The sequence below is a fragment of the Micromys minutus genome (assembly GCF_963924665.1).
Source record: "Micromys minutus genome assembly, chromosome: 20".
NCBI lineage: Eukaryota > Metazoa > Chordata > Mammalia > Rodentia > Muridae > Micromys > Micromys minutus.
The window spans coordinates 8,489,495-8,502,582 of record NC_137955.1 but is presented as its reverse complement, the minus strand read 5'-3'; the positions used below and the strand labels follow the sequence as shown (position 1 = coordinate 8,502,582).

At 36.8% G+C, this 13,088-nt stretch overlaps 1 protein-coding gene across 5 annotated transcripts in view; it reads left to right on the top strand.

The window, feature by feature from the left end:
* Positions 1–13,088, top strand: part of KIF2A (kinesin family member 2A) — a 61,532-nt gene that overhangs the window by 25,714 nt on the left and 22,730 nt on the right. For 2 of the 5 annotated variants that reach the window (XM_080933824.1, XM_080933821.1), the window contains exons 2-6: positions 4,659–4,753; positions 5,323–5,439; positions 8,213–8,267; positions 9,846–9,911; positions 10,526–10,626. In XM_080933824.1, the coding sequence (XP_080789950.1) occupies positions 4,659–4,753; positions 5,323–5,439; positions 8,213–8,267; positions 9,846–9,911; positions 10,526–10,626 (434 nt within the window). Of the gene's footprint in view, positions 1–4,658; positions 4,754–5,322; positions 5,440–8,212; positions 8,268–9,845; positions 9,969–10,525; positions 10,627–13,088 lie in introns of all 5 variants that reach the window. The other 3 variants (XM_080933822.1, XM_080933820.1, XM_080933823.1) reach the window with 2 other exon arrangements.

The window sequence follows — 13,088 nt, the reverse complement described above, 5'->3', positions numbered from 1 at the left end:
GTCATGTGGCTAAAAGCAAATATCACTTCATGTTGCTACATTTTACTTTCTCTAGAGTTTCGTGTTATCTGGTGTATCCGGTTGGTTTTATTTTGTTTTTAAGCTAGATTTGTGCATTAACTTTTTTTGTTCTTTCCTTATTTTTTTTTTTTTTAAGTGTGTACTTTTATTTTGCATGTATGTCTGAGGATAACTTGTATGCTTGGTGCCAGTGGAGGCTAGAAAGGGGCATTAACTGTCCTGGGACAGGAGTTACCGATAGTTGTCACCTACCATATGGGAGCTAGGGATCGAACCTGAGTCCTCTGGAAAAGGAACAGGTACTCGTAAGCACTGAGCCATCTCTCTAGTCCCCACCTGGCTGTTTTTGTATATTAAGGCTTTCTACATCTTTGCCTTGGCAGGTGTAGTTTCAGATATTCCAACATCATTTTCTCATTGCCAATCTGTATAGGCTATTTCTAGAGGTTCAACATTTTGACCATGATTTATTGTATGAATACTACATGTTTTGATTTACATTTCATGCTTCTATACTAATAACACACATAGTTATTAGTATAGGAGCTCCTCTTAAAACTTGGGATGTGGAAATGGTAAAGTAGGAATATTTTTATTGGTTTTTTTTTTTTTTAAGATCTTTTGGAATGTTTAGATCATTTTCAGTTGTGTTCATCGGCACATACAGACTGACTAACCAGGAACTTGCTATGTAGGTCTCAGTTGTAATTTTCCTGCCTCTCATATCAGGGTATCTGATACTCAGACATATATTTCCTGGGGCCCAGGTTGTTTTCTTTCTTGCTGTTGATGGAACACTGACAATGTCTCTTACTTTTCCCAAAACTTGTTACTATGTTTTCCCCCAACAAATGGTTATTACTTTATTAGATTATCAGGGATGGTACTGGCAGGGGTAGCTGCTGGGTCCGCCTGTACTCAAGTTTGAAAAAGCAGTGATAGGTAGATCCTCCCAGACTGATGGAAACTAGGTTTGCCCCAGCATGACTTCTCATGTTACTCTTGACGCCATTCTCCATTTTCACTTCTAGTTCACCTCATTCTCTGCTTTGGTGTCACTAAGGAAGACCTTTCATTTCATGAACAGTTAACTGATGGATGACCAGCATGTATGAAGGTCTGAGGCTTCCTCAGCTTAATGCTGCTGCATATATCAACAGCCTTGGCTCATGGGTGTCAGATCTCATCATGGTCTGGGTTTTTCATGCCAGTCTTCCTCCTTTTTTTATGGTACAGTAAATCCCCTTTACTCTTTTCTTAACCACGTCTCTCAGAGGACCCAACTGATGCTTCCTCCTCTAGTTATTTATCTTATTTCCTCTGGTTGAAATGAGGATGTTGCTTCTTTCCTTCTATTATGTGGGTCCCAGGAATCCAGCTCACAAGCTCAGGGCATCAGGCTAAGTGACAAGTCCCTGAACATGGTGGAGGCATCTCCTCCAACAATTCTTTTTCAGCTTTTCTGTTCTGATGCTTCCCATTATTTCTTTGTGATTGTCTCCATCCTTCTGGGAGACAGTCTTCCTCTCTAGTGCCCACCAGGAGAGAATGGAAATGTCTGCTCAGTTGGATGTTTAAGACCTTCATCTCTCATTTTTTAGACGAGGGATAGTAGAGACAATATTGTCTGAGATTAGGTCAGTCAGTTAAAAAGAGGTCAAGTCACTCTAGTAAAGGGTAAATGAAGCTAGAGGTGATAAGATCTTGCAGAGTTTTTAAAGGGGAGAGGTGGCTATTAAAGAGTATTGACTAGGCATGATGGTGTAATTTTGTTTTATTTAATACCAGCACTTGGGGAGGTAGAGGAGGAAGATAACTGAGTTTGAGGCCAGTCTGGTCTGCACAGCAAGTTCCAGGCCAGCCAGGGCTACATAATAAGACCCTGTTTTATTAATCAGTTAATTAATAGACTAACATTTTGTCCTTTATTCAGAATGGGCACTATTAGAAGATTTTTTAGCAAAAAATGTCTGCATGATAATCTGTGTAAGTGGCGTACACTGCACAGTAGAATTGCTATTTGGTAGTGCAAAGAAAGTGGAGATGATGCCATCCTCCACTTTATTCCTTTGAGATGGGGTCTCTGGCCTGGACCTGAACTGGGATCCAACAAGATTGCCACTGCTTCATGGCCAGCAGTGTTAGGTTCACAGGTACATGACCATACTTTGCTTTTTATATGAGTTCTGGGGATTTGAATTCAGGTTCTCTGGCTTGTACAGCAAGTGCTTTTACCTGCTGAGCAATGTCTCCAGCCTTTCTGTTTACTGTTTATTTCGTTTTGTTGTAAAATAAGTTCCCACCTGACTGGAACTCACCGGGTAGCTCAGGCTGTTCTCAGACTTTCAGTAACCCTCATGCTTCAGCTTCCCTAGTGCTAATATCACAAACATGTGCTACTGTACTCAGCTATAACCTAGTGCTAATATTACAAACATGTGCTACTATACTCAGCTATAACCTAGTGCTAATATTACAAACATGCACTATTGTACTCAGCTATAACCTAGTGCTAATATTACAAACATGTGCTACTATACTCAGCTATAACCTAGTGCTAATATTACAAACATGCACTATTGTACTCAGCTATAACCTAGTGCTAATATTACAAACATGTGCTACTATACTCAGCTATAACCTAGTGCTAATATTACAAACATGCACTATTGTACTCAGCTATAACCTAGTGCTAATATTACAAACATGCACTATTGTACTCAGCTATAACCTAGTGCTAATATTACAAACATGCACTATTGTACTCAGCTATAACCTAGCGCTAATATTACAAACATGCACTATTGTACTCAGCTATAACCTAGTGCTAATATTACAAACATGCACTACTGTACTCAGCTATAACCTAGCGCTAATATTACAAACATGCACTATTGTACTCAGCTATAACCTAGTGCTAATATTACAAACATGCACTATTGTACTCAGCTATAACCTAGTGCTAATATTACAAACATGCACTATTGTACTCAGCTATAACCTAGTGCTAATATTACAAACATGCACTATTGTACTCAGCTATAACCTAGTGCTAATATTACAAACATGCGCTACTATACTCAGCTATAACTCAGTTCAACCCAGAATCATTATGGTTGATAGGAGCGGAGACTGGTTGAGAGAGTATTGCAGTCATACCTTACAGTGATGGAAATCTGTCTGTGGCTGTTTTGGCTTTGGGTAGCTTCATACATTCATGCAGTAAACTTTGCTCATTCTTTTACACCCCTTTTACTTTTCTGTCATCCCCCTCTACTGTTAAATCATTCTTCCCAACAAGTCACTTCTTGCCCCCCCCAGTGTGTGTGTGTGTGTGTGTGTGTGTGTGTGTGTGTGTGTGAGAGAGAGAGAGAGAGAGAGAGAGAGAGAGAGAGAGAGAGAGAGAAATTGGCAGGAATTTTATACACAATAGTTTAAATTAATGATAGTCTTATCTTTAATACAGCATTAATCTTACATGTTTTTATTTTAGGTACTTAAAATGTTGTAAATTATCTTAAAGTAAGTTATCAGTGCCCTAAGGGTTTTGTTTAAATCCTTGTAAATTTTTCTTACATTCAACATTTTATTAGGTAATGTGTAGATATATAAAATAGTTTCTACATTTAACCAATAATCAAATTAATGAAGACATGAAACAATAAATAGATGGTACATATATATATATATACATATATATATGAAAATCTATTAGTCTGACTCTAGGAATTTATCCTAAGGAAATAAGTGGAAAGTGTATAATGACAGATACATAATGAAACTGTAATCTCAGAGAACTCCATAAATTACAACAAACACAATACTATATAGTGACTTAAAATAATGATTTAGCTTTATAGTTATTGACTGTTAAGGTCCATATTCCACTAAAAGTGAAGGGAAACCAGTTTAAAGCCTTATATATCATAGTCTGTCTACTGAGGGCAAGATTACAACCATCAGAGAAATAAATATAAATCTGGGCTGGCAACTTACAGGAGAGGACATTTAGATTAGTATGTCCTAGCCTTTGGGGAATCACGTTATTTTTCTCTACAAAGATAATGTCTTTAGTTCTCATCATATATGATTTAAAGTGATTGCTACATAAATAGTCTTTTTATTAGTATAGTTTAACAGTTAATCCTATGAATCTCTGTATACGTTTGGAATCATAGCAAATTAACTTGCTAATTATTAGAATTGTTTAATGGCATAAAGGTTTAATTATCTGTCAATGTGACCATTTTTGGAGAGACTTTGTTGTTTTTGTTTTATTTTAGTTTGGTTTGGTTGTTTTTAGGTCAAATTTACTTTTATATAAGTTTTTATTGGTTATTTTATTTATTTACATTTCAAATGTTATCCTCCTTTTTAATTTCCCCTCCACAAACTCCCTATCTCATCTCTGTTCCCCTCGTAGACCGTTCTTAACAAATACTCTGAGTTTCTGGAGTTGATGTAATAAACCTAATGGACAAAGTTTGTTTTTGGAAAAACATCCTTGTAAGAGTGATCAGATCATACATATATGAATATGTATGTGCATATATATGGGTATGAAGACTACTAAGTTGTAGTTAACCATGTTTTAAGAATGCTATCATTCATTGGTTTTATGTTTTATTCCTACTTAGGCCGAATACACCAAGCCATGGTAACATCTTTAAATGAAGATAATGAAAGTGTAACTGTTGAGTGGATAGAAAATGGAGATACAAAAGGCAAAGAGGTACGGTTGCTAAGTGAACATCACTTCTAGTCAAGATTCTTAATAAACAACAAAACATAAAACTATAAATTTATATGATGCAGATATTCTGTATCATTCCTTTAATAACTTTCAAGTAGGAACTGGAGAGATAGATGATCAATGGTTGAGACTACTGGAGGACCCTGGGTTAATTTCCAGCCCCAGCATGGTGGTTCACAGCCATCTCTAACTAGTCACAGGGCATTCTGGTGTCTTTAAGGGCACCAAGTATGCATGTGGTATGCAGACATTCATGCAGACAGAGCACCTGTATATTTAAAAAAAAAAAAATCTTTCCAATGAGTTGAAAACATTAGCTCAGAGGAGGAAAGTCTTCTCTGTATATATCATCCGTTCATTAGCTAAGGGCACAAAATGTGAAAGCTGCTATAAGTAACAATTATGTAGTTTTGGAGGTTACTTTTTACTAACAGTTCTTAAAATCAAGTGTAAAATATATGTGGACTATTGTTCTAAACAGTCTGGTTTTCAAAGTAGTGTGAAACTTTATGTTTAAGTTATTTGCTTACATGTGTTTGTTTATACAGATTGACTTGGAAAGCATCTTTTCACTTAACCCTGATCTTGTACCTGATGAAGACATTGAACCCAGTCCAGAAATACCTCCACCCTCCTCGTCCTCAAAAGTAAACAAAATTGTAAAGGTTAGTTAGGGGCAAGTGCACGTGTTTTCGAGCTGAATTGAGACTGGTAGGCAATGAATTAGTATGTGTTAAGTATTGATTGGTTCGGTTTGTAAAACGTTTTTCCATCTGTATCTGCAATTCATAAGGACCTTCAAAAGTCAGGTTTTCCAGTTCACAATTTATGATGTTCTTTAGATCAGATCAGAAGAATTTCTTTTCCTGATTAGAATTTTTTTGAGACTGATAGCTTCTCAGGAGAGATGAGTTAAAGCTATCTTCTTGTCAGTGTTGAATGAACACTTCCTGACAAGATAGCTGTTTATTAAGAATAATAAATATTCTGGTAATCTTTTAAAGTTATGGTTTTTTAATTTTAAAATAGTGAGAAATGGGAAGTGTAGTTTAACTGCCTATGTGTTGTTGCTGAGGAGAAACTTGAAGAGCGACGCTCCATCCTGCATAGCTGTAGCTCTCCAAAGTGAAGACCCATCAAAGACAGCTCTGCGTTCATTGGCTTGAAACGCTGTACTGCATAAAGATATAACTACAGAGTCCTGCCAAGTTGTTGAATCTGTGCTTCTTAATGTTTGATTCATTGGCATCTACTGATTTCTACCTTGTGCGGTAACTGTGTTAGAATACACAGATGAATTTGATGTGGCTCGCAAGCCTATAGGAACTTCATATTTTGCAAGGAAAACATGCAAATTATTACAGACACTTAACCATCTACAAAATATTCTGCTTTAAAATTTTATATGTGAATGTAAATCAGAGTTTCAGTTTATATAACAAGCAAAGTGAGAGTTACCTTTACTGTGTAAAGACCCTTAATATGCATGGAGTGTTCTCATATACAGCTTCATACAGAGCCTTAGTGGGTTGGCATAGCTTTTATCTACCACCTCCGGCTCCGTGTTGAAGTGAAGCCCAATGGTTCTCCTTTGCCTTGGCATCCTACCACTGTGCTCCGTATAGCTATAGGCCCTGGGGTGCTGTTCACCTTTGCTTTCCTTGAAATCTCCTGGTGAAGTATAAAACTACTGATTTCTGGGCTCCACTTTGGGAGATGATACCACTATCCAAATAATACCTAATCTAATTTCGATGTGGGATTAAGTATAACTAAACTATTTGCTGTGGGTTTGCTTTTAAGTGAATTCACTTTTAGTATCTATGTAAATAGGACCAGAAGATGGCTGCCGTCACCAATGGAGTAGTGAAATCTTCAAAACCCTTAATGAAATCTTTTTAGGAAAACTTGCCATGTTTGTTTTGTAGTACTTTGATATTTTATCTGAATAAAGGCATCAATACTGATTATCTCCTTAGATCCAAAAATGTAATTTACTACCAATTTCTCAATCCAAAATGAAAAGTGCTCCAAAGATCCAAGGTTTTAATTTTTATTTATTATGATTTTATTCATAGTGTGTGTGAGCGTAGGTGTGTGGATGCCATGACATTCAGGTATTTCTCGAGGACCACTCTCATTCGTTGGTTCTCACCTCCTCTCTTGCTGTAGGAGTGTTGGGATTACAGCAGCACACAGCCACGTCTGGCTTTTTGGTGTGGGGGCTGGGGAGGTAGGATTGACTCTATTTAGACCTGTGCAGAAAATGATTTTACCTGCTGAGGCATCTTGCTAGCCCCCAAATGCAAAATTTTTTGAGAACATTAGATCACAGAAAAGGAAGTCCACATATATGATGAATTTCAGTTAGAATGAAGCTACCCCAGAAATACACAAAACTATCTTCAAGTAGGTTGGAGGTCCCTGAGTAAAAGCACTTGGACCACCATTATTGTATTTGAATCTACATAACTAAATAAAAAAAGTAGCTGTGACCCTTGTGACTACAGCTCCGTGGGAGGCAGATATTGCTGGGGCTTTTTGGCTGTCAGCCTAGTTCCAGGTTCAAGTGAGAAACCCTGACTCCAGGAGTAAGGTGGTACCTGACAGCAGATACCAGATGCCCTTTTGAGTTACACACACACACACACACACACACACACACACACACACACACACACCACAGTCTTCAGGCTCTGTGTATTCAAAGTATATATGAAACAGAAATAAATGTACATTTAAAGTTGAGTCCTGTCACCAAAATACCTGATTTTACACACATGAGGGCACATACACAGATATTCTAAAATTCGAAGAAATGTAGAACTTTTCTGGCCTAGTGCTTTCCAGATAAGAGATCCCTCAACCTATACACAATTTTGGCAAGATAGAATCTAGTATAGTTACTTAAGGTTTCTGACATCTGCTCTGATTGTACTGGATCAGTGATGGAAATAGCCAAACCTGAGCATCAAAGAACCCTTAATGAATTCTCTCTATAGTCTGAGAAGCAAAACCACAACATTTTCTCTCTTTGCTTCTCTCTTTTTTTCTCCTACCTTTTGTGGTGTGTGTGTGTTCATTTCTGAGTAATGATGAAAAAATTATATTACAGAACTTTGTAAATAAGATTTCTACACTTGACCTGAGCTTGGAATTAAGAAAATAATGGTTCTGTAGAGTTGGGTGAAACTGAAATGAATAAGTCTTTAGAGCAATATCTTTCTTATATTAATATATGGGGAATTTGGATATATAAACCTCCTAAAGGACATTGACTATTGATGAATTAGCAATTTTTTATTACAGTTTTTCTTCATTTGGCTTTATGTTACTATTGTCTGTTTGCTTTCATTTAATTAAAAGTAGTCAAGGCAGTGATACTTGTGAGCAGTTAAGGGGAAAAGAATCAGTAAATACTATTTTTTTATCCTGCAGAACCGACGGACTGTGGCATCTATTAAGAATGACCCTCCCCCAAGAGATAATAGAGGTGAAGTAAAACTTTATTCCTTAATCTTTCCTATGACATTTTTGGCATGGCTTTGATGAGGTACATCAAAGATTAATATTACCCTTGGTGTTTTAACTATTCATGGCTGGTTTTAACATTAGTGTTCTTTATTTCCTAATATCTCAATAGCATTAATAATCCGTCTCTAGTTTAAGAAATAGGAACTACTCATGGAGTCATGCTTGTAATTTGAGTACTCAGGAGGTAGGGGTAGGGAGATCCCTACAATTTGGAAGCCAATCGCGACTGTATAGGGGGATTTAGGATAACAAGGCCACAAAGTAATACTTAATAAAACAAAACACTAACAGTTTAAATGTCTGTGGTGACTAGAAACTCAGCAAAGTACGTACTGTTTATTCAACTTACTCAATTTTGAAAAGTCGAGGGGGGCATTAGAGAAAGAGGAAGGATTCAGATGATGACGGTGTCACAGATGCATTTCATTATCATTGGTTTATCATAATTTCTCATTAAGTCTTTGAGAAGTGGTTAGTGTTGGAGTTGGCAAAAGAAAGTTTAAATGGGCATAAATTATAGTTGACTTTGAGTTTCATAGCCAGGACACGTAGACAGAAGTAGTTTCTCTCTTACTGTTGATGGTTCAGGACTACTGTACAGTTATATCTCTGTATGCGTGCTTAGTAGTACATGATGGGCCAGGAGTGTAGAGAGGAGAAAGTCCTTTTTATCACCACCCTTCAAATGCTTAAAGAATTTATATAACTTGCTAATTTTCTGAGCCTGGGTGCATTTGAGATGGGGTCTCTTTAACCCAGGTTTGTCTTGACTCTCACAAGTGCTGTTATTACGTATGCACCGCCTGATTCAGCTTTCTATTTACACTTTATTTTAAGTTCACTTTTGCATTTTTATGGTATCTGTAGTGGGGGAAATGCTCCACTGAAGATGGAGTCTGGGCTGTAAGGAAGGTTGGGAGGACTGTTACATTTGATTTCTGTGTCTGAATTGTGTGTGTGTTTTAAGAATGAGAATGCTTTTGTGCTGCTATGTATACTGTAGGGAAGGAATGTCTTTATTGGTTTCATGTGCATCCTTTAAAATGATTTACTAAAAGTCAATTTAGCTTTGGGTTTTAGGTGAGTATTTAGTTTTTGTTTGCATTTTAAGACTATTATTTGTAACTTACTATGACATCCATGCTGACCACAAACTTGAGGATCTGCCAGCCTCTTTCCTGAGTTGTGTCAGATTATTGACTACCTTTGCTAGCTTTAAGACCATTTATAGAAAAGTTGGCAGTTTTCTAAATGTAATTTATTATTTGATTTACTTTTTTCCCCCCAATTTGAGACAGGGATTTTCTGTTTAGCTCTGGTTGTCTTAGAACACACTTTGTAGACCAGGCTGTCCTCAATCTCAACAAAATCCACGTGCCTCAGCCTCAGGAGTGTGTCACCACCTCCCAGTATTTATTGAACTTTGTGAGGCAGGGTCTCATTACCTAGGCTTGTTTCAATCAGATTTGACGTGAAGATGTCTTTTTCTTTTACTATGGTTAGCTTTTAACTTTCCTGAATTAACTTTGTTTTCCAGTGGTTGGTTCAGCACGTGCACGGCCTAGTCAACTTCCTGAGCAGTCATCTTCTGCACAACAGAATGGTAGCGTTTCAGATATATCTCCAGTTCAAGCTGCAAAAAAGGAGTTTGGACCTCCTTGTATGTAAATACTGGATCAAGGACTCAGTCATTTTAGGCATACATGTAGTCTCTCTTGGTCAGCCTTACAGGTTCCTATATAGTAAGCAGTCCAATACAAACTTGGCTAAAAATTGCATTTTGCCAACAAATTATAATTTGTGTTTAGTACTTTAGTCAGTTAATTGGAGATATAACATTTTTTTGTGAGGTTGGAACAATTGTTTTGAATTTAAAATTCTGGCTAGGTTTTTTTATTTTATTTTATTTTTGTATTGTTTTGTTTTTAATTCTAGAAGAAAATTAGACTTCTTGATCCTTTCAATTCAAAGGTCTGTGATTCTAAACCAAGAGATGACATGTATCAGTGTGTTGGAGTCATTTCCCTTGACTCATTTGTATAATGTCCTGTTCCTGCTTTTGTTAAAGCAGCTCATAAGTAAAGTTATTTAGCATGCTTCATCACTGTGGACTTTGTGTGTGTGCGCCCACGCTGAAATTATTCATAAAATCTCAATGTTAAGTGTAATTCTATAAATAGAAAATTATGCTTCTGCAACTCATCTTTTTCCCTTTAGCACGTAGAAAGTCTAATTGTGTGAAAGAAGTAGAAAAATTGCAAGAAAAACGAGAAAAAAGGAGATTGCAACAGCAAGAACTTAGAGAAAAAAGAGCCCAGGTTTGTAATGTTAATTTATCAATGCTTGTTGTTTGCAGAAAAGATTAGGTTGTATCAGTGAAAATAGTTGATTTTAAAATAAGTTTAAGGGCTTCCTTAAATTGATATGTAAAAGTAATGTGTATGTTTTTTAAAAAGAAATTATTGTTACAGATTTTTTTTTATTACATTCACTTATAGATAGTTCAGTGTTAGATATTATCCCTAAAATTGGTCTGTTTTTGAAAGTGTTTGTGTGTAGAATCATAAATTATATGTTATATTAAAAATTTGTAGGCTTTTATTTAGAAAGATTTGCATGAAATTAGAAAGTTTACTATACGTAATAGATGTACATTTAAAATTATTGTTTGGACATACCTTGATCCAACTAGGTATGGTAAAACTGGAGAAACAGGTTTGTAATTTGATTTATTGTAGATATAGTGAGTGAATCTCTATTGTGTTGTTCTTTTATTCTCTTCAGATGTTAGTAAATATTTAATAACTAGAAAAATCTTTACATATTAGAAATTATCTGTATCATATCATGTGTATTGTTTCTGTGAAATCATAGAATTTGTTTCCTGTATAATGTAAAAGCATCAAGCTGTTTCTAATAGTATTTGAAGTACCCTTAATTGTATTGAGCCTACAGTTCGTATGCTTTATTGTATAATTATAAATCTTACATAGTATTCAACCTGAATCCATTAGTTTACACCTGGAAGTTACCTAAGACTATCTGAGGTAGATAATACAAAGCTAGGCGTGATGCTGCAATGCTTGTGCTCCCAGCACTTGAATTGGCAAAGGCAGGGGGTTAGGAGTTCAAGACCTCATCACAGTTATACTTAAGACCTGTGTCCAGAAGACTACGCAGAATAAGCTATTGACACTTAGCCTAAGTGCCACTTGGCATTTCCTGAGGGGGGTGGGGGGAAGGGGTGCTTCTTAATAGTTAAACATCCCAGGGAGTTCTTCGTTCTCTCTTCACATTCTGCTTCCCACCCTGAAGGTTGCTGTCCTTTTATGAAGATGAGCTGAAAATAACTTTTAGTGACAGTTAAAAAATCTTCAGTGTAGTCAGAATATGAACAGAGTTACTGCCTTGAGTATTAGTGATTTATTATTCATCGCAGGGAGGCTGTTGACCATGGCTTTCTGTAATTTAAATCAAAGCTTTACCAGGTTGAATTTGAAATAAATTGCAGTCATAATTCAGTTCTTTGATTTTTTTTTTTTCCTAATAACTTTTAAAATATCATCTTGGTTTTGAGCTGCTTAGCACAGCTCTCAGCAAGCACCTGGGAGGTAGATGCAGGAGGACAGAGGTTCCAGGTCAGCCTGGACCACTTGGAACTACTTCAAAAAAGGCAAACTGCCAGATATCATTATATATCAGCACGAAAGGTGATCTGTGTTCCATATCATACTGGCTTTTGTTGTTTTGTTACATCTTGGCTATCTTAACAAAAGGGAAATGAATGTGAATGAATCCGTATCGTAATTTACTTTCAAGACTATATTTATATTTAAATATAAACAGCATGCTTCCATCTGCAGACCAAACTTTTCAAAGAATCTTAGTCAGGGTTTCTATTCCTGCACAAAATATCATGACCAAGAAGCAAGTTGGGGAGCAAAGGGTTTTTTCAGCTTACAGTTTCTACATTGCTGTTCATCACCAAAGGAAGTCAGGATTGGAACTCAAGCAGGTCAGGAAGCAGGAGCTGATGCAGAGGCCATGGAGGGATGTCACTTACTGGCTTGCTTCCCCTGGCTTGCTCAGCTTGCTTTCTTATAGAACCCAGATCTACCAGCCCAGGGATGGCACCACCCACAATGGGCTAGACCCTCCTTCCTTGAATACTAGTTGAAAAAATGCCTTACAGTTGGATTTCATGGGGACATTTCCTCAACTGAGGCTCATTTCTCTGTGATAACTCAGCTTGTGTCAAGTTGACACAAAACCAACCAGTACAGAATCCTTTAATGTATTGACCATACTACCTGGCATGGGCAGAGAAAAAGTAAATAGTAGTAGTGCTTGCTTTGGGAAGATTAGTCGTGATGGCCGGGTAGGCAAAGGAGGGGTCATGATGGATGTGACTGCAGGAACCTTGTGGTGCCTGTGCAGAGTTCCTGATGCTCAGATTAGTGAAACACTAGATGAAGTAGTTCTGAGAGTTGGAATGTAAAATGTGTTTCCCCAGTTCTAGCCTTTCTACAGGGTTTGCCATGTCTTAGCTCTTCCATTGCTGCATTGCTACATAGTAAAAGGAAATGTATTAGAGATGACTTTTAAAACAGTTAAACTGTAGTTTAGTGAGGAGACTTTGGAGTTCACCAGATGATTAACATATGTTAATCTGCATTTATCTGGTGAACTCCAAAGTAATTTTGACCATGTTAATTTGAACTTGGAAATTACATCAGAGTTTTAGTTTTACTTTGAGTTTGGTTAACAAATGGCAGTGTCT